The sequence below is a fragment of the Poecilia reticulata genome, chromosome 13 (genome assembly GCF_904066995.2).
Source record: "Poecilia reticulata chromosome 13, P_reticulata-male-v2, whole genome shotgun sequence".
NCBI lineage: Eukaryota > Metazoa > Chordata > Actinopteri > Cyprinodontiformes > Poeciliidae > Poecilia > Poecilia reticulata.
In genome coordinates this window covers 3,100,215-3,122,556 of record NC_088842.1, presented here as the reverse complement: position 1 = coordinate 3,122,556, position 22,342 = coordinate 3,100,215, and the positions used below count along the sequence as shown (strand labels likewise).

The 22,342-nt window shown below is 40.8% G+C and overlaps 1 protein-coding gene across 4 annotated transcripts in view; it reads right to left on the bottom strand.

Annotated features, from left to right (window-relative positions):
• Positions 1–22,342, bottom strand: part of usp32 (ubiquitin specific peptidase 32) — a 69,590-nt gene that overhangs the window by 7,568 nt on the left and 39,680 nt on the right. For 2 of the 4 annotated variants that reach the window (XM_081614384.1, XM_081614386.1), the window contains 22 exons: positions 22,222–22,284; positions 20,784–20,867; positions 20,627–20,688; positions 20,402–20,504; positions 17,244–17,430; positions 15,640–15,818; positions 14,330–14,470; positions 13,595–13,760; positions 11,319–11,473; positions 7,322–7,403; positions 7,123–7,197; positions 6,109–6,247; positions 5,925–6,030; positions 5,634–5,807; positions 4,169–4,343; positions 3,950–4,101; positions 3,490–3,867; positions 2,840–3,024; positions 2,129–2,215; positions 1,860–1,980; positions 1,162–1,353; positions 850–1,075 (listed from right to left, as the gene is read on the bottom strand). In XM_081614384.1, the coding sequence (XP_081470510.1) occupies positions 850–1,075; positions 1,162–1,353; positions 1,860–1,980; positions 2,129–2,215; positions 2,840–3,024; positions 3,490–3,867; positions 3,950–4,101; positions 4,169–4,343; positions 5,634–5,807; positions 5,925–6,030; positions 6,109–6,247; positions 7,123–7,197; positions 7,322–7,403; positions 11,319–11,473; positions 13,595–13,760; positions 14,330–14,470; positions 15,640–15,818; positions 17,244–17,430; positions 20,402–20,504; positions 20,627–20,688; positions 20,784–20,867; positions 22,222–22,284 (3,232 nt within the window). The remainder of the gene's footprint in view (positions 1–849; positions 1,076–1,161; positions 1,354–1,859; positions 1,981–2,128; positions 2,216–2,839; positions 3,025–3,489; positions 3,868–3,949; positions 4,102–4,168; positions 4,344–5,633; positions 5,808–5,924; positions 6,031–6,108; positions 6,248–7,122; positions 7,198–7,321; positions 7,404–11,318; positions 11,474–13,594; positions 13,761–14,329; positions 14,471–15,639; positions 15,819–17,243; positions 17,431–20,401; positions 20,505–20,626; positions 20,689–20,783; positions 20,868–22,221; positions 22,285–22,342) is intronic. The other 2 variants (XM_008425205.2, XM_081614385.1) reach the window with 2 other exon arrangements.

The following is a 22,342-nucleotide window of genomic DNA, read 5'->3' as shown; positions in this document are numbered from 1 at the left end:
ACTTTTACCGGAGCTTATAAAAGGAACAAGGGACAATGGGTTTGACAGAGAAGTGGGTGTGGCAGCACGCTTGGAAAGGACGGGGGAGCTCGATAGATTAGCCCGGAGATTCCTGATTGTTGGAGGAAAAGCGTTGCCTGATCAACTACTGAAGGAATCAAGCCTTCTGGAAGCAAGATAAAGCCACACGGGGCGATGACCGGACCCAATGTGCTCGCGCTCCAGGCCTCACAAAGGGAACCGCCCGGGTACACAAACGCCGTCCCGGTGAGACCCTTCCATGTTTTTTTTCATTGTTTTTTGTGTGCACAGAGACTGTTGAATTTTTTGGGCCCCAATGTTGTTTTTTTGTGTGCAAACGGAACTTTATCTTTGATTGGACTTTTCGATGGATTATTATTATTATTGATGAAATATCTCCTTTTGGTTGATGCATAGAGTGGGGTATAGATTTGGTGTGGGGTTGTTTATTTGTAAAAAATTAACGAGTGACTGTTATAATGCCATGACTCCGGGAAAACAGATGATTAGTTATCAAATGTAGCGGACAATTCGTAGCCGCTTCAGTAAGCTGACGTGTCCCATCTTTCTTTTTATTTTCAATCAAATCGTTTTTCTAGCGTTGATTATGGAAAGCTGCAATCATACTTATTTCTAAATTTGTATAAAAAACAAGGCAAAGAACTCTCTTGAGCGTGTGCTTTTCTCGTTTATACGAGGATTTGTTACAAACTTATAAACAAATGTTGACGAACTTTCTTATGCTTCACTGTGGATCAGCTGTGAACCAACATGGAGCTTAGTGTTATTATCACAGTGACTTATTAAGCAGGAAGTGAGTGGAAGCACCTTTGGGCAGGTTGCAGAAACCAGCCGGAGCAGAGATGGAGGACAGGTTGTCTTCCCCGACCCTCAGCAGGTCCTCGCTCTCACTGCGTGAGTGCAGGGAGCGATGCTCTAGGTCTCTGGGGGCCAGGAAGGCGCTGGGGTCAAAACTCTCTCGAGGGAATTTAACAATCTTCTGAGACTTTATCCAGCGACCGTTGACAAATTGGAAGCGCTTCAGGTGGACAATCTGGAGAAAATACATGTGGCAGACATTTGAACACCTCACATACAGTCATTATTGGAAGCCAGCTCCAGTGCTCATGGTTTACAGACCAGGATGGGCGGGAGCCTCCAAAGGTCCAGCTTCTTGGTGGCCAGCCGGTGGGTCTTGCACTTTGAGCAGTAGTAGAGCTCATCCTCCCCCAGCTCCTCTTCACTGGTGAAGGCCTTCAGACAGCTGTCCAAGCTGATGGGCTCAGCCTGAGCGCGACGAGACTGCTCCACACTGCAGTGCTCCTCCACAATCTGCAGGGAGACATAGAGGCGTTTGCTGCTCTGCACTGACCGTCTTCTCTTTAACTTACAAACACAATATTTTGATTATATCCAGTAAAGATCTTTGCTTTACTGAATGTGTGACACATTTAGCAAAACTTGTCACTTAAACAAGACATTTTGCCTATATGTGAAAAAAATCTGCCAGTAAAACTGGTGTTTAAAGTTGTCAGGTTTGGGGGTAAATAACTTTTTCCAAGAAGTTCCAGTTGGTTTGAATAGTTTTCTTTTCCCTTAATGAACAAAATCATCATTTGATAACTACTTTTTGTATTTTCTCAAGTTATCTTTATCCAATTTTAGAAATTTGATTACTGTCAAAAAACAAAGACAGAAGGAATGTGTAGACAGGCAAACAGCACTGCATATCACAAAGATTTATTTATTTTGTTCGGCTAATGTAGAAATTTCTCCCCATAGTGGTGTGTGTGTATTATGTGCTGCTCCCAGTCTCAGCCTGCTGGTGTTTATGTTACCCTCTCCTGGGAGGTCTGGTAGCGAAGGTGCAGGGCGGTGGGATCCCAGTCCACAGCTATATAAGCATTCTCTACAGAGGCTCTGTCCTCTGTACACTCTATGGTGCAGCCTCGGCAGAACCTGGAACAGGACAAACACATTAACAAAACAAATGGAATATTTCATTTTCTGAACCTGAATATTGCGTTAAACACGTTTCTTATAAATTTTATGTAATGTGAGTGCATGAATCAGATGTGCTGCTTCTTAACTTGTGGCAAATGCCTACCTGTACCAGGGACACCAAGCACATGAGTTGCCGTCCTTCCCCACCACTCGCAGAGTGAAGGGGTACTGGTACCCCATGCTGTCATCACTGCAGGTTAGGAAAAGGAAAGATCAACAATATGATTCGTTTGTGATGAACAGAAGCTTTTCAGGCATTCAGCACCAAACAGCCCTGCTCCTGACAGACCTCCAGCCTCCTACCAATCACAGACAGATCCCAACTGGACTCTGGTGGTGCAACCCTCCTCCTGGCTCTGATTGGTTGTTTCTGTCTGGGTGCATTTCTGCAGATGGCAATCAAAACACTGGGAGGAGGTGGAGGAGCTAAATTTTTAACAGATTATCTGTCTCATACTATACTGCCATTACATAGTAACATTTTTAGAAAATATATCAAAAAACATTTTTAAAAAGAAGAGAATTTATTTGTTTCTCTTCTTTCAAATGTGAAATTACAACTCAGTGCTGAAGAACATTTATCCTTCAGATTAGTTTTTCTAAGAAGTTCAACCGACACGAAAAACAATAATATGATGTATTATGACGCGGAATAGATTTTTAATATAAAGAATATAAATATTTTAAATATAAGAAGAGAAAAAGACTTCTTGTCAATTGCTAAGTTTTACGGTCAACCATATTCATCATGTTCATCCAGTAACACTGCTGTGAGACATATGCATGAGAAGACTAAGATGTTTGTGAGAATTACCAGTCCTGAGCATGGTTGCTAGCCTCCTGGGGGGGCAGTGGACTAGCCAGTCGCGACACTTGGATCCAGACTGCGTCATACAGGTCCTTCTTACTGGTGTGGACAGTGCAGGGAACGATGAGCGGCATCCCAAACAGGCTGGGCCGGTTCTTCTGAGATGACAGGAAGTACAACTCTGTCCGCATCTGAAAAGGGGAAACAAACATGGACGTGTATGCAGCATAAACATGTCGGCCATTTTCAAATGTCACTTAGCAACACATGTTTAGTGAATTCTCACCTAAGATTGTCGCAATACGCAATTAGTCATCTAGTTAATCTCACAATACATTAAAATGAGCTTGCTCATTTTCAATATTTTTTGAAGGTCAATTTTGTTTACAGAGACATCCTAACCCATTTTATTTATGGTATTGGTTGGGTGGTGCTTATTTCCTTTTTATTGTTTTTGGTTGTGGTTTTATTTTGGATTTAAAATGTCTTCTGGTTCCAGTGTTAAGTGTTCTTTACAAATTAAACTTTATTTATATTTGAGAGGTGAACTTGCATTATTACACCATGATCAATATATTACCTGAAAATGGACTCAAAACCACAACATTATCTCTTTACTGCAATCAGTACTGGGATGATTTGTGGCCTATTCTCACCATCTTTCTGTGCATGGCGATAATATATCCAATGAAAGGGCTGTCCTGCAGGGGGGTGATGTGTCCGTTGGCAACCCCATTAACCAGAGGCGTCTCTGGGCTGCTGGGCAGCAGGGTGCCGGGCCCACCGTTAGCGATCAGGTGCCCGTTAGCAGCTGAGCCATTGGCTGTTGGGGTAATGTCTGGTTGAACAAAACAAAAAATGATGAAAACAGAAAATGCAGAGACTCCAGTAAGTGAAAAGTCTGCTGCTACAGAAGAGTAACCTGTGAGTGTGGGCGAGCTCAGAGATGTTGGCGAACCCGGCACCGGGACCTCAAACGCACAGAGGAAGCCATTGACAGAGAGACGAACCTTCTGGTTGTCCTGAGGGAAGTTCTGAACACGGACGGCTGACATGTTAGACTGCAGAACTCCAGAGAGTACAGCTGTGTTAGCACCAGCAGCACCATGAGACTACCTTGATGTTGGAAGCATGGACCTCAGCCAGGAGGATCTGCTCCGGCTTCAGGCTGCACAGCTCGCTCAGCAGCTTCTTCAGCCCCGTGTATTTCTCATCCATGTTCAGCCTCAGCCCGTATCGCACCGGCGTGGAGCCGTCCAGCTTAATAACTGCACACACAACAATGCACTTTATCCGTTCCTGACATACCATGTTTATTCTCACTGGTGTACTCACCAGTGATCTCCAAATGCATGGAGCTGTCCATGGGCAGAGGCAGGGACAGGAAGTTGAAGGGATCGAAGCGAGCGCTGATGTGGCCACAGGTTTTACACTTAACCTGGGACTTGAGTTGACCGTGGAACAGATCCACCACGATGGAGCGGTTCCTGCGAAGGTGGTTCTCCCAGGCCTGCAGAGATGAAGAACATAAGCACACAACAAGGATAACAGCACCACCGTTAGAATAGCGGCAGCTCCTTAAGCAATGCAGTACATCACGAGCCATGATGAGAACCATGATGAGAACGAGAAGCTGTGACTTGGATACGGGTCGGTCAGAAAAGAGGAAAGCAGTGGGCCTCCTCTGTTTTGGGAAGGAATTTTCTGATCCGTTTGAAAAGATCAGATATTGCAGATGGGAAGTTTTTATTGATTAGGATTAAAACTGAATCTAAAGTCGTTTTCGCACTGCAAGGAACGGAACATCACACTTCGGTCTGGTTCCACCCGCACTGTAGCCCTGTTGTGTTAGCAAATAACTGAGGGCGACATCGAAGCTGTACCTGACATCATTATTTTGAACCTAAACAATGGTTTCGATGCTGCGGCCAAAGCCATTTCCTCAGAGATGAAGCGGAATCCTCGTTGACCGATCTAGCTCATTCTGAACTCGTTCATCAGCGAGTAAGCGGAGGAAAAAAATTACCTCATCATGGGACCAGGTAACAGCAGAATATTGAGAGGAATTCATCGCAAATTAAAAATAATAATAATGAAAATATTAAAAAGAGCACTCTTTGCAAAATACAGTAAGAACAGCTTAGTGAGAGCCAGCTAGACCCGATCAACGGCTGACTCTAAACTGCTGATTCTAAGGAACCCCTCTTGGCCGGCCCGATTGGAACCACAGCTCTTGAGGTTCCAAGGAGCCGGGTGGAACCGGGCCGGAAGTTCTAATGCAAACACGGTCTGCCCTACTTTGAACCCGCGCTGTTCCATTCCTTGCAGTGCGAAAATGGCTTAAGAGAAGTATTAAAACAACATCTGCAGCGATGTGGACTCTGCTGTTATCTTTAGAAATCTTCCATCATAACTAGAAACAAGAAAAAAAAGAAACACTTTTAAATCTGCTTTGAAAGCTGGATCTATACTCTTCACTCCCAGAGTGAAACAAATGTACCAAAAATCCCGTAAAGTAGAACTACAGGGAAATGATAAACACTCTGCTGCCTCCTGGTGGCTGCCACTTTCCTCCTCCAGACAATATAGGGAAACTAGCGGCATTGAGAAATGATTGTACATTTCCAGATTAGTAGTAAAAAATTGGGTATATGGATGAATGTTTTTGTGACAACTTATCCAATATTGTCAGAAAGATATGTTAATTTAATAACTGTGCACACACTGTATGTTTGCGTGTGCATATGTGTGTTATGGGAGGAGGGAGGAAGACAGGAGAGCAAATCAGCAGAGCTCTGACCTCAGAAGCCACCTCCCAGTCCGGCCGCCCGTCGCTGTCCTTCAGCTCCACATATGGCTTCTCATGGACCCGGTTCAGGTCTTCATGGAGGCCATCTAGGAGGAACGCCAGCAGCTCCTGGGAGTCCTGCTGCTGGAAGCCGTTGAAGCGAGGGGCATACTTTGCTATTGTCCACTAGGGAGAAAACAGTTAGGTTCGTTTCATTCTTTTAAAGCTTGGATACATCAACAGAAAGGATGGAGCCTCCTGAACCCTTTGGGTTTGCAGGAAAAGACTGGATGGAAGCTTTACCCTGAGTTTGAGCGGAGCGATGCTCTTCTGGGTTCCACTCCACAGCTCCAGCACCAGGTCTCCGTAACACTTGGCCATGTGACCCCTCATCCCGATGGGGTTGATCCTGAAGGGAAACGGCATACAGGTTGAGCGGGACAGAAACAATCTGGAGTGCGCCGATGTCATGCAGACCACTCAGCACCTGTTGAGCTCGTACAGGTGCCTCCCAGACAGGAAGTAGTCCGACAGAGGCTTGGTGTTGCTCACACACTGAATGCTGGAGTTCATGAAACACGTGTTGCCAAGGTTACTGAGACCAGTCGCTCCTTTCTCAGTAGGAACTAGTGAGTGGAAAACAAGACAAGAAATCAACGAAGCTTTGATTTACAGAATTAAATTTATGATCAAAATTTTTAAAGCCCAATGGAAAAACCTGTTGCAAACATACATCAATCAAAAGAGGAACTTTGCCACTCAGTTAAGCTGCACTTTTTAGCCATTAAACAATAATTATGAGTGAAAATGAAAAAGCATTAGGGGAATTGTAGATTAAAAAAAAACGTAAAGAAAAATAATTGGACATTCTGATGAAGAGAGCAGCGTAACAATAACAGTCATTTTTATGAGTTTATAAAACGTGCAGGACAAAGAGGACCTGCTGCACATCAAACAGCTGGACATCAGAGATGATGCAACACAGGCCTGCTGCTGTGTAAGAAAACGCATAATGCAAGTGATGTGGAGAAAAAACTACAAATCACAGAAGAACTCCTGCTGGAGCTGCTAAAGTGTTTTAGATACTGAAAAATGATTTTTGCTACAGTCTGGGAACAGGAGAGACAACAGCTGGAGTGATAAGGCAATGATAAAGGAGGAAGAGGAGAAAGGGTCACATGGCTGTAGTTTCTATCCTGTTCTTCATGATCTGTCTTCTCTTCTCTTTTAGCAAAATCTAAGAGCATCAAAACTAGAAGGTGTTTTTCACTCACTGATGGATTGACATCTCTGAAACAAAAACCATCAACTAAATGTTTTTAGTTGTTGGTTTGTGCTATCAGAGTTAAGCTCACAGAGTCAGATGTTCAGGTTCTACATGGTATCTGATATCATCCTGAGTGAACTGGCCATGAAGAATAAAGCACTGGTCCTTAAGTCTTCCACTGAGCCCAGCAGCAGAGAATGTGAAGTGGGAGAACACAGAGGACCTCAAGCGTACCTTTGTGTCTGTCCATTTTGCTGCTGTTGGCGATGAAGGACATTTCCTCAGGCCAGCTCATGTCTTTGTTCCTGACTGAGGGCGAACAAACAGAGATGGCAAGTCTTCTCATCAGCCAACATCAAGTTCTCAGTACATAGCAGCTGCAGTTTAGTGACTGAGAAGCAACAAGAGGAACATTCGGGAGAGCTTCTCATACCCTCAATAACCAGCTGCTGCTCATCCTGGATCTTCAGACTCTCCAGAGTGTGGTCTTCATCATCAAGCAGGGTCAGGTAATTCTGGAGGAAAAACACTGGTTTTATTCAAATGTACTGAACAATCTTTACAGAACAGTCAGGCTGTTCGGATGGTCATGATGCCATTTTACAGAAGCTTTCATTATTTAATGTTTTAAACTGTTTGGTCATAACAAGGTTTACAGCAGAGGTCGCGTTAATGGAATAATTTCCCTATTTGACCGGTTATTTTTTTTAACGACTGGAACATTTTAAGCCCGTCGGTCATTTGACAGGTTGTAATTCACACCCTTGACTGGTGCACATGGGCAGACATTACAGACTTTAAGCAAAGAGTTAATCGCAGAGACAACTAAAATCAATCAATAAAAATCCTTTCTAAATATCATCTTATGGACACTAAAATAAATGCGTCATTCTGACCGGGAGCTGACAGTGTGTTGAAGAGGAAGCTTTGGAGCATCTGGTTCAAAAGCGCATTCCAAACCTTTGGTTGAAGTGGCGCGTATAATTCAAGTCTCCGTTACATACAGAATAGAGAAAACTAAAGAGTTTTCAATGTTGTGATAATCCATTTATAGTCTAAACTAGCGGTTCTCAACGTGGGCGGTACCGCTCCCCAGGGGGCGTTCAGAGGACGGCAGGGGTTGCTGGCGGAAATTTTTACAAAAGGCGGGCGCTGGGATTCCTTTGGGGGGCGTTTGGTCAAAGGTAAACTTTACACCTTATATGCACAACAATGCCAGTTTAGACTTTGAGCAACTTGCTAAAACTGTATTGTAACGGTATCAATGGCAGCTCTTCTTCTATTCAGGGTTTGTAGCTTCTTGGCGCAGCTCCGCTCCTGCTACTGGTAGCTTCACCACGCTAACACAGCTCACCAACAGTTCAGTGTTACACCGGCTGATGACGTTGCTGTGATTCACTTGTCTGGAGTCTGATGTTAAAATATTTTATGTTTAATTGAGGATTTTTGTACATATGTTTTGGCAGATCATGTTAAGCAGCAACTTATATTAAAAAGTGTTTTATTTCCGTCTGGATGCTGCCCGCTTCCATGGAAGGACAACAGAAAATCGCTCTTATAAACATGTAATTACTTAAATCACGATACCCAGACTTTGTATCCCTCTGAAAAATGAACCCATTTAAATAAAGAAATCCCTCCATGGGTGATACCTCGATAGAGAGCGTTCATTTTATAGCGTTAACACCGGTGCTGCAAGTGGTCCGGTATGAAACAGGTGTGATAGAACAACGGTACCACAGCACTTTAAATTTCAATAAGGATACCGAAATTGTTTCCATTGTTATACATGGTTTGTGTCAGTCTGCCTTATCCCCATCAATACGCCCTGCACCTTAAGGGGTTAAAAAAAAACACAAAAAAAACCCCCTAAAAAAACGACGCACACTTTGCGCAAAACTCTGAAACAGGAGAAGCGGGACATAAAACTGAACAACGAACTAGATATGAATTATGGCATAAAAACCGACGCTGAACAGTGAAAAAAATCAACACATGATGTGAAACACGTGATGATTAGGCGGTGCAGCAGGTGATGAGTGAATATTACTGATGGTGAGCATCAATAAATTATAAAATAAATCTAGCAACAGGAAAGAAACTAAAGTGGACATAAAAATAAAAAAAGAGAGGATAATACTAATCAAAAGAAACTAGATGGAAATGAATGAAGAACAAAATGCAAGAATAAACTAAGAAACTAAACTAAATACAGAGGAATAAAGTCGTATGGCAAGACCTTTCAAGCAATACTTAATACAGAGACTGTATGGCAAGAATAAACAGACACTATTTCCAGATAAAAGGTAAAATAATATTCTTGAAGTGCCATAGGTTTGTTGAGACCATATCTAATACTGAGAATAAATATATCTTACAGACCATAACAGTAAATAACTGATCACTTATTTATGTTTTTAATTAGATTTGATATATTTATTTCTTCAATATTATTTTTCATGTCAGTGTTAATGTCATGAGGCTGATGACTCCATGACACTTACAATTTGACTCATTAGGATTTGATTAAGAACCAGATTTGTTCTTAGTAATTTCTGTCCAGTAAAACTATTAATCTATAAATCAATAGACAGGTCTATATAAAGATATAATCCATGTTTCTGTCTCATATTTGTATGGCATTAAAATATAATGAAAAACAAAAGTTTTTCATTGGAAAAACTTTTGTTTTTCCAATGAAAGCTCTGGTTTGTACAATAAATGTTTTTCAGGAGATACTCTGATGTCCCATTCTCCTGAAGGCAGCACAGAGCTGCACCACCAGACACTGAAGAGAAGAAGAGCTATGATTAATGTAGTTACAGTTCTATCCATGTTTTAATGTTGCAGAGCTCAGTCGTTTTGCAAATAGTTCAAAGTTTAAACTGGTATGTTGTACATCTTTTATCTGCTATTTTGTGGAATATTTAACAACTAGAAAAGGGAATAAGAATATTTTTTCCACTCTGATTGGCTGCTGTTAGGCCAATTTTAAGTTGAATGTCCATTGCATATTTTGTAGACACCTGTGAAAATAATTTCTATTCCTATGGCTTTTTTGTTTTCTGGGAAATTATTTTTGATGATAAATACAGAAACAAGCATAAAAATCAAAACATTTACAATAGTGATAGTAATATTAATAATAAAATAATAGTCAGTGCAAAGTAGCCTACAAATTCTTCGGTGGGGGGCGGTGAGGGACCTGGATAAAGGCTAAGGGGGTGCTGTCCCAAAAGAGGTTGAGAAACACTGGTCTAAACAGAGGAGCCGGTGTTCTGTAGTTTATCTTGAGGATATAAATAAAGGTGCAGAAGTTAATTAGACCGTAACAAGCGCAGTGCGCTGCACAACCAATGCGGAGGCTGCTCCGGATTTGTGAAGAATTCAACTTAACTGATCCTGCAGTTTTAACAAATGGAGCTGAAGACGTTACCCTCCTGAGCTCAGGAGGGGAGCGGCGCTCAGAAGTGCGGCAGACTTAACATCTGTCAGTTTTGTAGAAGCGAAATCACACAAAAAGATTCTCGTAAAAGCGCACGCCGGCACCACACACAGGGGAAAAAAAACTCGCAGATCGGTTTGGATCAGACAGATTCAACTAACTGATGAACTAGTGTAGATTTCTCTGCAGATGCCACCAAAGAGGAATTAGTGAAGCTGTGCGTTCTGACCACAGCAGGTGCTTGTAATTTAAGTGGAGTCGTTTAATTTCAGTTATTATAAGTTATTGGGGCCACAGTCAGTAGTTTTTGTCACTACGGAGAAAAAGTTTGCTGCGTTCTTCTGCTTCATGTGTGACGGGATCTGGATTCACGGCTCAATTAGGTGAATTTTAACTAAACCGTATAAAAATCCGTCTAAATAGCTTATGTTAATATAATTTTAATTTGACGGGTCAAAACAGCCGATGACCGATTTTTTTAATGCTGTCCGTCAAAATGATGGAGAACAAGAAAGTCTAGCGTGACCTCTGATCTACAGATTAAAATCCTTCCAGCTATCAGAGAAAGTGGTGACTGCAGATCTCCTTGGATATCATGCACAAAGAACAATAAGCCCAACCTATTTCTGCCTTGTTGCTACTCACTGCCAGTCAGCTGGCTGAAAAAAAGCTCCAACACTTTCCGTTGCTTTTCAGAAAGATGAATCATAAAAATGGTAGTCATGCTGTGGAAACTAAAAGACTCCTCTTCACACACAGGGACATGAAGCATCAGAGATAGTTGTTAGGATTTTTAATTTCTTTAAATTTATTTATTCTAGCACAATAAAAGTAACATTACAGAGTTAATAAAGAAAAGTAATCTAAAATGGTATAGACTCCAGTACAACATCTCGTCATATTTGCCTGTTGCGTTGAACTTTGAAATGATCTCAGGCCTATCTCTGAACACAGAACATGAGGTTTCTGAGTGATCTCTGCTCACCTCACTGTTGTAGAGCCAGAGCCTCATGTCCTCCTCCTTGATGCGGAGCCGCTGTGACAGGTACAGGTGGATGTCTTTGATGGTGGCCATGCGGCTGAAGCAGCCTGTGTACGCCAGCATCCTCTTCAGAGGAGCGTTAGGAGATGGCACATTTCCTGCACAAATACAAACCCCCATTTAGTCCCAAACACCAGAGAAATCCTGGTAATCAGACCAAAGCCAGGACTTCCATCCAGCACACAAGTTCACAAATGCAACCAACAGCAGCCATCAGCTGATTGAGGATTAGTTGTAAGAAAGCAGCAAGAAAAGTCAATCAGAGCAGGCATGATTGGTCATATAGTCAGCAAACCAACCTGGTGGATTCAGGACTCAAACACAAATCATAATTAGTCCTGTTATTCAACTGGTGGTGATTGAACAAATATTAAGAGATTTGCTAGTTTGATTCCCACCCACAAAGCTTTGCTATTGTTCCACCATGGCACAATAAGAAGCAGCCTGTACATGTTTATCCTGTATGCCAAGAGGGGCTATTAGGGTTGGATCAGGTTCTCAGGCCCAGGTCAGAACCACAGCAGGGGTGAAACTGGAAACAGAGTCCAGTCTGAACACATGATTTGGAGGAGCGCGCTCACACACACACAACGCTAATGTCAGCCTGAGCATCCCAAACCTGATTAGGCCTGAAATGGCTTTCTAGAAGTCCAGGAAAGCTCTGATGTTCATCAGAGAAATGACACGGTGAGGTGAGGACACTGCCTACCCACTGGCCACACTTTCCTTTTGACTTCAGTTTATGCAACAGATGCTGTAAAATAACTATGGGAGAGGCTAAGATTTTCAGGCAGTAAGCTGACAATGCAGACTAGGAATAAACTGAGGAGGATTTTAAATACATATGGCAGAAGTCAAGTATTTCCACCTCTCCAGTCACTGTGGCTAACAGTTACATTTTATTACAAAACAGTGATTATTGATGCTGTAGCATCATCATGGCTTGAAATGCAATCTATCGCAAAAGTATTCATACCCTTAAACCTTTCTCCTTTGCTCAAGTTGCAACAGCACACTTCAATGTATTTAACTTCAGATTTATGTAACAAGTTAACACAAAGTACAACATAACCATAAACTGGAAGGAAAAGGATAGATGGTTTTCTTTTGTACTTCGATACCACTAAACAAAATCCAGTGCAACCAATTCAGATGTCATCTTGATGGTAAATAAAGTCTTAACTGTTCTGTGAAGGTTTAAGAGGTTTGTAAGAGAACAAACAGCATCATGGAGACTGAAGAGGCCAGCAGGCAGAGCAGGAAGGAAGAACTGGAGAGCTCAACAGCAAAGTCGGGCTTCTCTGTTCAGTCCAACCATCTAAAGGAGCAAAGGCTATAGTACAACTGTAAACCTAATGAGACCAGGCTGTCTGTGAAATGGGAAAAGCAATGCTGTGCATCACAGTTTCACAGTAAAACATGGTGACGGCAGCATTATTGGGACAGGAAAGCTAGAGATGATGGGAGAATGGATGGAGCTAATTATAAAGTATTGCTGTTCAGCACTCAGCTGGATGACCTTTAACCTGCAGCCAGAGGGGGATGTGATCAAAACTGGTGGTGAGCCGTATTAATGTGGCTCAATTAAAGTTCAGATTTAAATCTAACAAAGAATCTATGGCAAGAATCTATTGTTCATATAATCTGACTGAGCTTGAGCCACTTTGCAAAGAAGAGCAGGTAAAACTGTAAGCGGGGAGGTGGAGCTGCAGCAAAATAGGTTCTACGAACTATTGACTTAATAAAAGGCCCATCATGATTTAGTCATCAATAAAAAATAAACCAGCTGAAACTTAGGTATCCTTTTTCTTCCAACTTGTGTTTTTACACAATTTGTGTTGCTTTATTATATCAACTTTCAAACAAAACACTGTGGTTTGAGGTTGTAAAGTGACAAAACATGGACTGTGGAAAAATTTGCAAGGCACTGTCTTACACGTTTAAATAGCAGTCAGTAGTCATAGTTTCATTATTTACTAAGCCGCTCCCAGATTTCTTTCACATACTATTATGCCATCTCTGCAAAGCTGTGAAGATTGGAAAAGTCAATTATTAAACTTTCCTAATGATTATTAGTCTTTGCTGGGCCACGGGTTCATCCAGAGTTCTGCCCAGCTTGGATCAGTCCACACAGGAGAAATTAACGGTGGGAGATGTGAGATTGCTCAGGGAAACATTTATCGACGGCTTGCTCTGGTCTTGCTGCAGGCTTACGTTACCTCTTGGTGGGGGCAAATACGGTGGAAACATTCGCAGGCTGGTCATACCCATATTGACCCATATGTTGGACTGAGGGGAGCGCGTGGCGGGCTGCTGGCGGAGGAACAGGAGGTAGCGAGGGAACAGCTCCAGCTCTGCTTGACCAGTCTTGCTTTCCAGGATAACCTACAGGAGTGGAGAGGAAAGTTATGTTAGCTAGCAATGAAGCTGCTGTCCCTGGGTGGACAGAACAGTCCAACAGAGACGCCCATGAAGGAACATGCTGAGACATTTTGGTTTTGTAGCATTAATTCAAAGGAGAGACTAGCTTCCTATAAATCAACTTCATAAAGTTCAACATGACTACAGTCCAGCACAGAGCAGAGGTCTGGCAGGTTAAACATGTACAAGGAGATACATTAAGATAACATTACATGTACTTGTTGATCAAAAGGAATAATGATGTGCAAAGAAAAGAGAAATATCTTAATAATGTGATTCAGATTTTAAATTCTTTTTCAGCAAAGAAAAGGGCTAGAAACATGTTTAAGTGTTAAACATTTTGAGCACACATGAAAATGCTGTTTTACTTATAGTTTTAGTATAAGTATAGTTATTTTGTTTTAATTTCTTTGGTTTTGTTGGAAGTGAATCTGGACTACAGTCAGTAGTTCAGTGCCACACTCTGTTTTTCCAGTGTATTCAGCCTGATGGGACATTACTCTCCTTTGCTTCACGCTGCCCCGTTCACTCACCGGTCGTGGCAGGCTCAGGTTGGCACCGTACCAGTGGTAGAGGGCCCGCCACACAGGCTCTGGCACCATCTCAAAGTCTCTGCCAGGCACCAGCTGCAAAGAGCGCTTCAGTCTGCCACCCTCCATAGTTAACGTCGGGGCCTGCAGGGGATAGAGCACAGCAGATACGTAAGCAGAGAGGAAAAAAAAGCACAGAAAAGACGCTGTTCTGTCACTTTGAATAACACATAACAGCCAGAGACAAAATCCTAATGCTGTGGAGAAGCTGGCAGCCTTCTAATATTACAGTAAACTGCAGAGATAAAAACTAAATGGAGACACTATCTGGTTCCAGACCACAAAAAAAAAAAACACAAAGAAGTGGGTTTGAAATGAGTACCTCTGCTATCAAACTATTATCATGATGCAAATTGGAACAAATATTTAACGGTTTCTACAGCCTGTATGAGTGCAGGACAGTGTAAAGCAGGGGGACTGCATCATTCTGGAGTTCTCTCTAAAGCAGTGTGGCTTCTATTCTCAGGTCAAACATATCCACTAACAAGCAGATGAAAGAAAACACCCTGAACAAAACAACTGGGTTCAGTCTAGTTTCCTAAAGACAGCAGAGCAGGATGGACAGTGGCTAATTTTTAGTGTGGACAATTTGTGTTTATTGCAGAAGCATGTGCCTGTGAAATGATCAACTATATAAAAAAAAATTAAGAGATAGAAAAATTTCTGCAAAATGCTGTGTGTGAAAGGGAGTCCTGCTAACTGACCCTGACGTCCCAAAACTCTCATACACTTTCTAGCATTACAAGATATATCAGCACTAACATCCGTATTGATGTTGGTCTTTTTTTTTTTTTTACATATTGGTGTTGGTCTGATAAATAAAACTGAGCCCATATTAACCAATATTTATTTTTACCTTCATCTGGTTGCCGTTTGTTTCTGGTAGTTTTTTTTTCTCCAAAGGGGTTGCATCAGTGGTGAAAAATGTATAATATTGCTTATCGGCAATATCAACAACATTAATATCAGATATTGAATTTTAATATTGGTGCATCCCTAACATACACCCATTCTGCTCAGAGGGATGGACTACTCCTTCAACTGATACAGATTGGAAGATTTTTTGAATAAACATTTAATGCTTCATATTCTTTTGGATTGGGACTTTATATGGAGCCTTTAAGAACTCTTCTGAAACAGAGTGAAAAATCCACAGAACAGTTCTAATGAGTTCCACCAGTCAACATGGTCAGAACCATGTTGACCAACATAGGCTGTAGGTCAACATAGGATGTAGGAAAAGCCCTCCTTGCCTTTATGGGGTCGGTGGTGACCAGAGACTGGTTGTCGATGGCTCCAGGCCTCTGTGCTGTCAGCTGGGAGGGCAGGTGGCCGTTGGCTCCAGAAAAACACTGATTGTTGTTTTCTGAAATGTTGTGCTGACGGGCGAAGCAGCTCTCTGCTGCGGAGGGACCCAGCTGAGGACTCAGTGCTGTTAGGACGTGGAGGGAGAGGAGATCAACATCCACAGCAAACAATCAGAAAATAGCAAAACTGTCAGATGACAGAAGAGGGAGGAGGCTTAAATAAATACAGCAAAGTTTGTACATAATGCAGTAGCATAGTATTAATATGAGGAATTAAATCTCTAATTATTTCATGTACACTTTTTCACCAGGTTATCTTATTTAGATGGGAATTCTTTCAATCTGGTGGCTTCATCTAGCTGTTTCATAACTATACCAAGATGTCTGAACTAATTTGAAATCTACAGCACTATCAGTTTAAATTGAAGTAATTCAGCTAAACCCTTTTCTGTCTTCACCCTTACAGAAAACTCTGTGAACCTGGAGACTGAACAAGGTTTTTACACCCAGATCATCAAATAATAACATCAAACAAAACTGACCTTCAATGGTGATTTCATATATTACAACCAATGTGAAAATGTATCTATTCAATTTTTAAATGTAATTTAATAAACCAAAATACAGTCTGAACTGTAGAATAAACTGTTCTGTAACTAGAGATGTGTTATTTCATATTTTATTCATTCCATGTGTCTTGTGTTGCTGTATGAAGCGTAGAGAGACCATAATGAATCTGAATTAGCTCAAACCAACAAACACACTCCAGATTCCTCATGACATAAATTCACTTTCTCAATATTCACAATTCATCTTGAACTGTGAAATTATTGCATCATTTCATTGGCTCTATTTTTATCTATTTTTACATTTAAACACTTTATCTTTAAACAGTTAAATTATTTTGTCATTTTATCATTAGCTTAATGATAATAAACTCCTGTCATTTGTAGTTATCTGTATTAATTCTATTGCTGCTCAGACAGCACCAGTGCCTCCTGCACCTTCTTCTGTTATCATTTTAAAACCTGAGCTGCATCAGTCATCCATTTATATAGACACCAAATGAGGCTGAACTATTTGTCTATTTTCTTGATGATTAAAACGAATCCCGTTTTTAAAGATCGGGTGAAGTTCCAAATTGGTAATTGTGATCTAAATTATTAGTTTTATTAATAATTTCTTTAAGCAGTTATTGTAGTTATTCATAGCCACGGCTGGGCCTCTATTGCTGCACAACAAACCTAGGACATGCAGCAAACTGAGTTTTAATATACTTTACAGTAATTAGGATTGTATTGAATAAGTCTGGATTGTTGTATTGGAATGAATCAGATTGATTTAACATGAATTGGAGCTGGTCCGGATTACATGAATTTACATGTTTATCTCCTTCAGCAACATAATATGTTTATTCAGATGTGGAGGCATGAAAACACATGGGATTGAACTGAATTTAAAAACTCTCACTTACTTGTTTCCACATGAACTAACAAACAGAAATCAACAGTGGACTCTTATCTATTGTGGACTGTTTCAAGAAGACTGACCAGTTTCTGTTGCTTCTGAGGCAGTGGACACAGCATCAGGAGACTTCTCCTCTGAGGGACTGAAAGGGCCGAAGGTCCCCAGTCCCACGGGCATGTCGGGGTGTGTAGGTTCCACGGTGGCTGTGGCTGTCAGGGGCCTGAGTGAGCTCAGAATGGACGGCTGCTCCACAACGATGCCTTTATGCTCCTGGATAGGAAGACAACAGCAGGGACTGTCCTGTCAGTGTTCAAAATGGTTAGACAACAGCAGCTAAAGAACTTGCTTTGGCTAAATGACTGGAACATTTCAGGAAGGGTGCTGGTTCCCACAGGTAGCTCAGATGAGATGGAGTCTGGCTTACCGACACTTCTCACACCTCAACAGAACAGAACTGCTGATGTTTCATCATATTTTCTACCTTTCTAATGTTTAACAAACATTTTCAGCATTAAATGATCAAACCAGTGCATGAAAAATTGCAGACTGAGAAAATATTTTTTTGTAATTTATAACTTGGAACAGGGGTGCCTAATACGTCGATCGCGATCGACTGGAAAGGTTTTGAGTCGATCTTGGCAGGTGACAAACTGAAAGCCGCCAGGACGCTGAGACCAGCACTTCCTCTTGATAAGCCTCTGACAGGCTTATCAATAATATGCACTAAGATCCTAAACGTTTGTAGCTTCATTAAAAAAGAATAATTATAAAAAAATCTACGACACGTGTTAAAATGAATCTCAGAAATTATTGTTTCAGTGCATTTCGGTTCCATTCATCCATCCATCCATCTTTACACCCTTGTCCCTCAGTGGGGTCGGGAGGGTTGCTGGTGCCCATCTCCAGCTAACGTTCCAGGCGAGAGGCGGGGGTCACCCTGGATAGGTCGCCAGTCTGTCACAGGGCAACACAGAGACACAGGACAAACAACCATGCACACACACACTCACACCTAGGGGCAATTTGGAGAGGCCAATTAACCTAACAGTCATGTTTTTGGACTGTGGGAGGAAACCGGAGTACCCGGAGAAAACCCATGCATGCACAGGGAGAACATGCAAACTCCATGCAGAAAGACCGGGGTTGGGAATCGAACCCAGAACCTTCTTGCTGCAAGGCAACAGTTCTACCAACTTCTCCACTGTGCAGCCCATGCATTTCGGTTCCATTAACAAAGAAAAAAAAGGAAAAAAAAGACCGACTGACGAGCAGAGCAGGAGTTGAAATTAGCTACTTCAACCACCACTGTGTTCATGAGAGGCTTATGTTGTGTTTTTCAAGTAATCTCTGCTCAGCTTGTGGGGTGCAGGCGGTTGCCACGGCAACGGGTGTGCTTAAACGACAAAGAGACAGAGGGTAAAAAGGTAGGAGTGGTTTTGAGTTGATCGTCTGTTCGGGTTGTTTTACCTTTGTTTACCTTTAGCTTTCTTTCTTTTTTTGTCTTTCCTATGGTTTGTTATTTTGTTTGTATTTCATTTTAATTAATGTAAAGCACTTTGAATTGCCTAGTTGCTGAAAATGTGCTATATAAATAAAATTACCTTACCTTACCTTTGCTGTGGCTCATTACACCCGCTGTAGTTTCTGAACATTCAATAAACGACAAACTTGGACTAATTTCATCCTTCGTTTGTGAGCATACGTCACAACAAACATGAAATAGGACAAATATATTTCATTAAGTTTCAACAAATTCTACCGCAATAATTATGTGAAATTAAATTAATTATATCCCGACTTCAGAAGTTTTGCTTTTACTTTTACTGGGCTCTTCGGTTCTTCCTATCACTCTGTAGTTTCTCATATTGAGAAAAATCATATTTCAGATCTACCATGACTGACTGACACCTGCTGGCCTCAGGTCTGCTACCAGCTTCTGACTGAGAAACCAGTAACCTCCTTCCAGTGTCAGAATCTCACTGAGGAAGAAACTGCATTAGGTTTTCTGTCACTTTATCATTTCTGCTATAACTGATGTATATTCGCATATAAAATAAGTCAATAGAGTTTAATTTTAAATTTTTATGTCTTTGTGTCATGAGGCTGGTGAGAAAAAAGTAGATATTGTTCTCAAAAAGTTTGGGCACCCTTAACTTAAAGAAAAGGAGAAAAATAATCTATTACAATTGAAAGTTAAATTTGGTGTAAAAGCCAAATCAGGATAATTTTTTATTTTTAAGCCATTTAAAAAAATAAGTTTATTCCTTCGATGGGTGGACACCATTTCTGATAACTCTACTTATCTTAATGTATATACATACACGTTATAAATACTTCACGTGTTATGTTATAATTTTGTCATTACTGTACAGTATTTTCTTAACTTTGCTTTGTATACAGTTGAATACATTTTTATTTTTGTGTGAACCTATATCCCTCGATCCTGCTTTGTTACAACCTGAACATCCCACTATGGGACAATAAAGAATATTTTTAATCTATTCTAGTTTATGGTTTTGGATAACATATAACATGCTTTTTAATTGTTATGTAACTATGCAGAGAAGCCACAGCATAACAATGTTGTAACATCAAAACAGAATAGGTTGATTATCAGCTTTTGACAGGTAACTAGCTAGTTGAACACCAAAAGCTCGGGTTTTTTAGTCAGTGAATGCACCATATATAAGAACATGTCAGCATCTCATTCAGTATGTGACAGAGCCAGACTGAAAGGCTAACTGTGTTCCTGCTGTTGCTTAAAACTCAGAGTCCATCTCCAGAACATACTGCTGGTTACACTAGTCACTGGATCTCTGAAGTGACAAAAAGGTGTCACCGTGGTTACAGTATCCTTTACAATATGGAGAACATAAAGTATATCCCATTTTAAATATCAGGATTGGGAATGAAGTTTGGAAAGTGCTCTTTTCCATCCTCCCTTTAAATTCTTCTATGGTCATCTGGATGTAAAAAATAATAATCAAGTAACTTTTTATTTTATTAAAGAACAATGAACCATTTTCACAGACTGCTCTGATTCTGTTATGCTATTTACAAACAGCAGGAAGATGTTTCATCTTTATAATAGTGACATGATTTCACCTGGTATGAGGCTAAACCTGGGGCAGAATATACTTTTTGATTTACAGAACAAATATTCCATGTTGACAATGTTTTGTATGAAATTGATGCTATTATTTTATGCACAATGGTGCTTCAATTCTTCTGCTTTACTCACATATTTTACGTAGTCCTTCCACTGCTGCCACCACAGCATGGAAATCAGGAACCAGCTCTGGCCCTGCTGCAACCCATGTCTGCTCTCCCTTTCTAACCACCCCCTGCATACAGGCAGACACACACATGCACACACACACACGCACAGAACAAAAAACTCTCATCAGATATAAGCGCATACCATCTGGAAACAGAAAAAGAAAAATCAGATAAAGAGGCAGGTTACCTGATGATCTGCCCTTCCTCTTCAGGAGTGGCAGGTCTGAGGCCCAGCACTATGTGGCAAACCTGGGATAAGTCAAACACATTGACATGATCATGAATGAATGCTGTTGCACTTCCAGCAGCTGTATGGTGCCACAGCAGCATGCCGTGGTACCAACCTGAAAAAGCAGGTTCAGAAATTCGTTGGCTAAAGCGCTCTTCACGCTCCAGATCTGGTAGTCTTCAAGGGTCAAGTGACCCAACTGTGTAAGAGAAAAAAAAACACAGGTCAGCAATACTGCACTGTCTGATCAGAGAGTGCTCTGACACCTCACAAAGCTTTTTAGATTTCACTCCACCTGGTTACCATGTGTGTGACGTGCTGGTCTGATTTCAGGTACGATGCCACTTATTAGTCCCTCCAGGAAGTTGCAACAATTAATGCAAATGCACTTATTTTGCATAGTCTTGCAATTTTTGCCAGTCATCACAACTTTTCCACAAATGACTAATCAGCTTAACGTTTTCTGTATTTCCTTCTTTTTGGACCAATTACTGCAACGTGATGCAATAGTCAAGTTAGCCTCCTTCTAATTTAACTTCTTGTTTCACATTATCTCTTGAAACCTAAGTCTGCAAGATGAAAGCATATGGGATGTTAAACAGTAACATTTTATTTTTGTAAAAACCACTCTGAGATGTTCTGTAGGATTTGCTTGTAGTGTGTATATGGGTAACCTGTCCATGTGTACCCCAGCACCCTCACAGTCCCACAAGGATAAGTGTGTTGGATAATGGAAGGGTGGATGTGTATACAGTTCAACTTAGCTTGATTGTCCAATATGAAATTCTTGGCATTTTTGGCAAAAATAAAAATGAAACCTTACAGAAAATGGTCCTACAAAATTAGTAATTTTATGTCGCGACAATCACAAAAACTGATGCAAAATTTTAGAGGAACAGAGAATTCAGCTGAGGCAGCCTGAGGTTCCATCTGTCTGTTAACTGTTTCAAACTCCAGATTATAATTTAACTGTTAAACAGGTCTACAATGGGTTGCCACCTGTATTTGTTTTATTTGGCCTGGTTAGCCTTAATAATGGACAATAAACTATCCCACAGTGCTAGCTAACACCTCAGTCACTCTACAAAGTTTAAGAAAAATGACCTCTGTCAATCTGGAACTGCATGTTTCCAACAAAAAACACTTAATTAAAGCAAGACTTTCTGTTTTATACACAAGAATGGAAAACTGAAAAAGCACAATCATTTGGGAAACATTTTAATAACTGCATTATCACCTAGTGCTGAGTATTAAAACAAACAATTTAAAAAATTTGTCAAACAGAAAATGTCAACAACAATGATAAAGGCTGGCATTATAATTTAATAATACAGATAATACATTATACCTAAGATTATTAATCTACAAAGTTCTGAAATTGATCTGACAATTTAATGATTAGTTCATAAAAAAAATTCAAATAAATGTTCTATGTTTGCATTACTACTTATTTAAATGTGTTATTTAATTTCATATTGAAACAGATAGTATCTTAGATCTTTTAAAAAAGGCTTTTGAAAATGTGTGTGAAGAAGAGCACCCCAGTGTCTCACCTTGGTTGTGTCGTGCATCTTCACAATTTCCTCTACTATGTCTGAGACGCTGCTGTGGAGCTCCTGCAACAGCATCAAAATGTCAGTGGGAGACAGGAGAAACCAGAACTAAGCTCAGCTC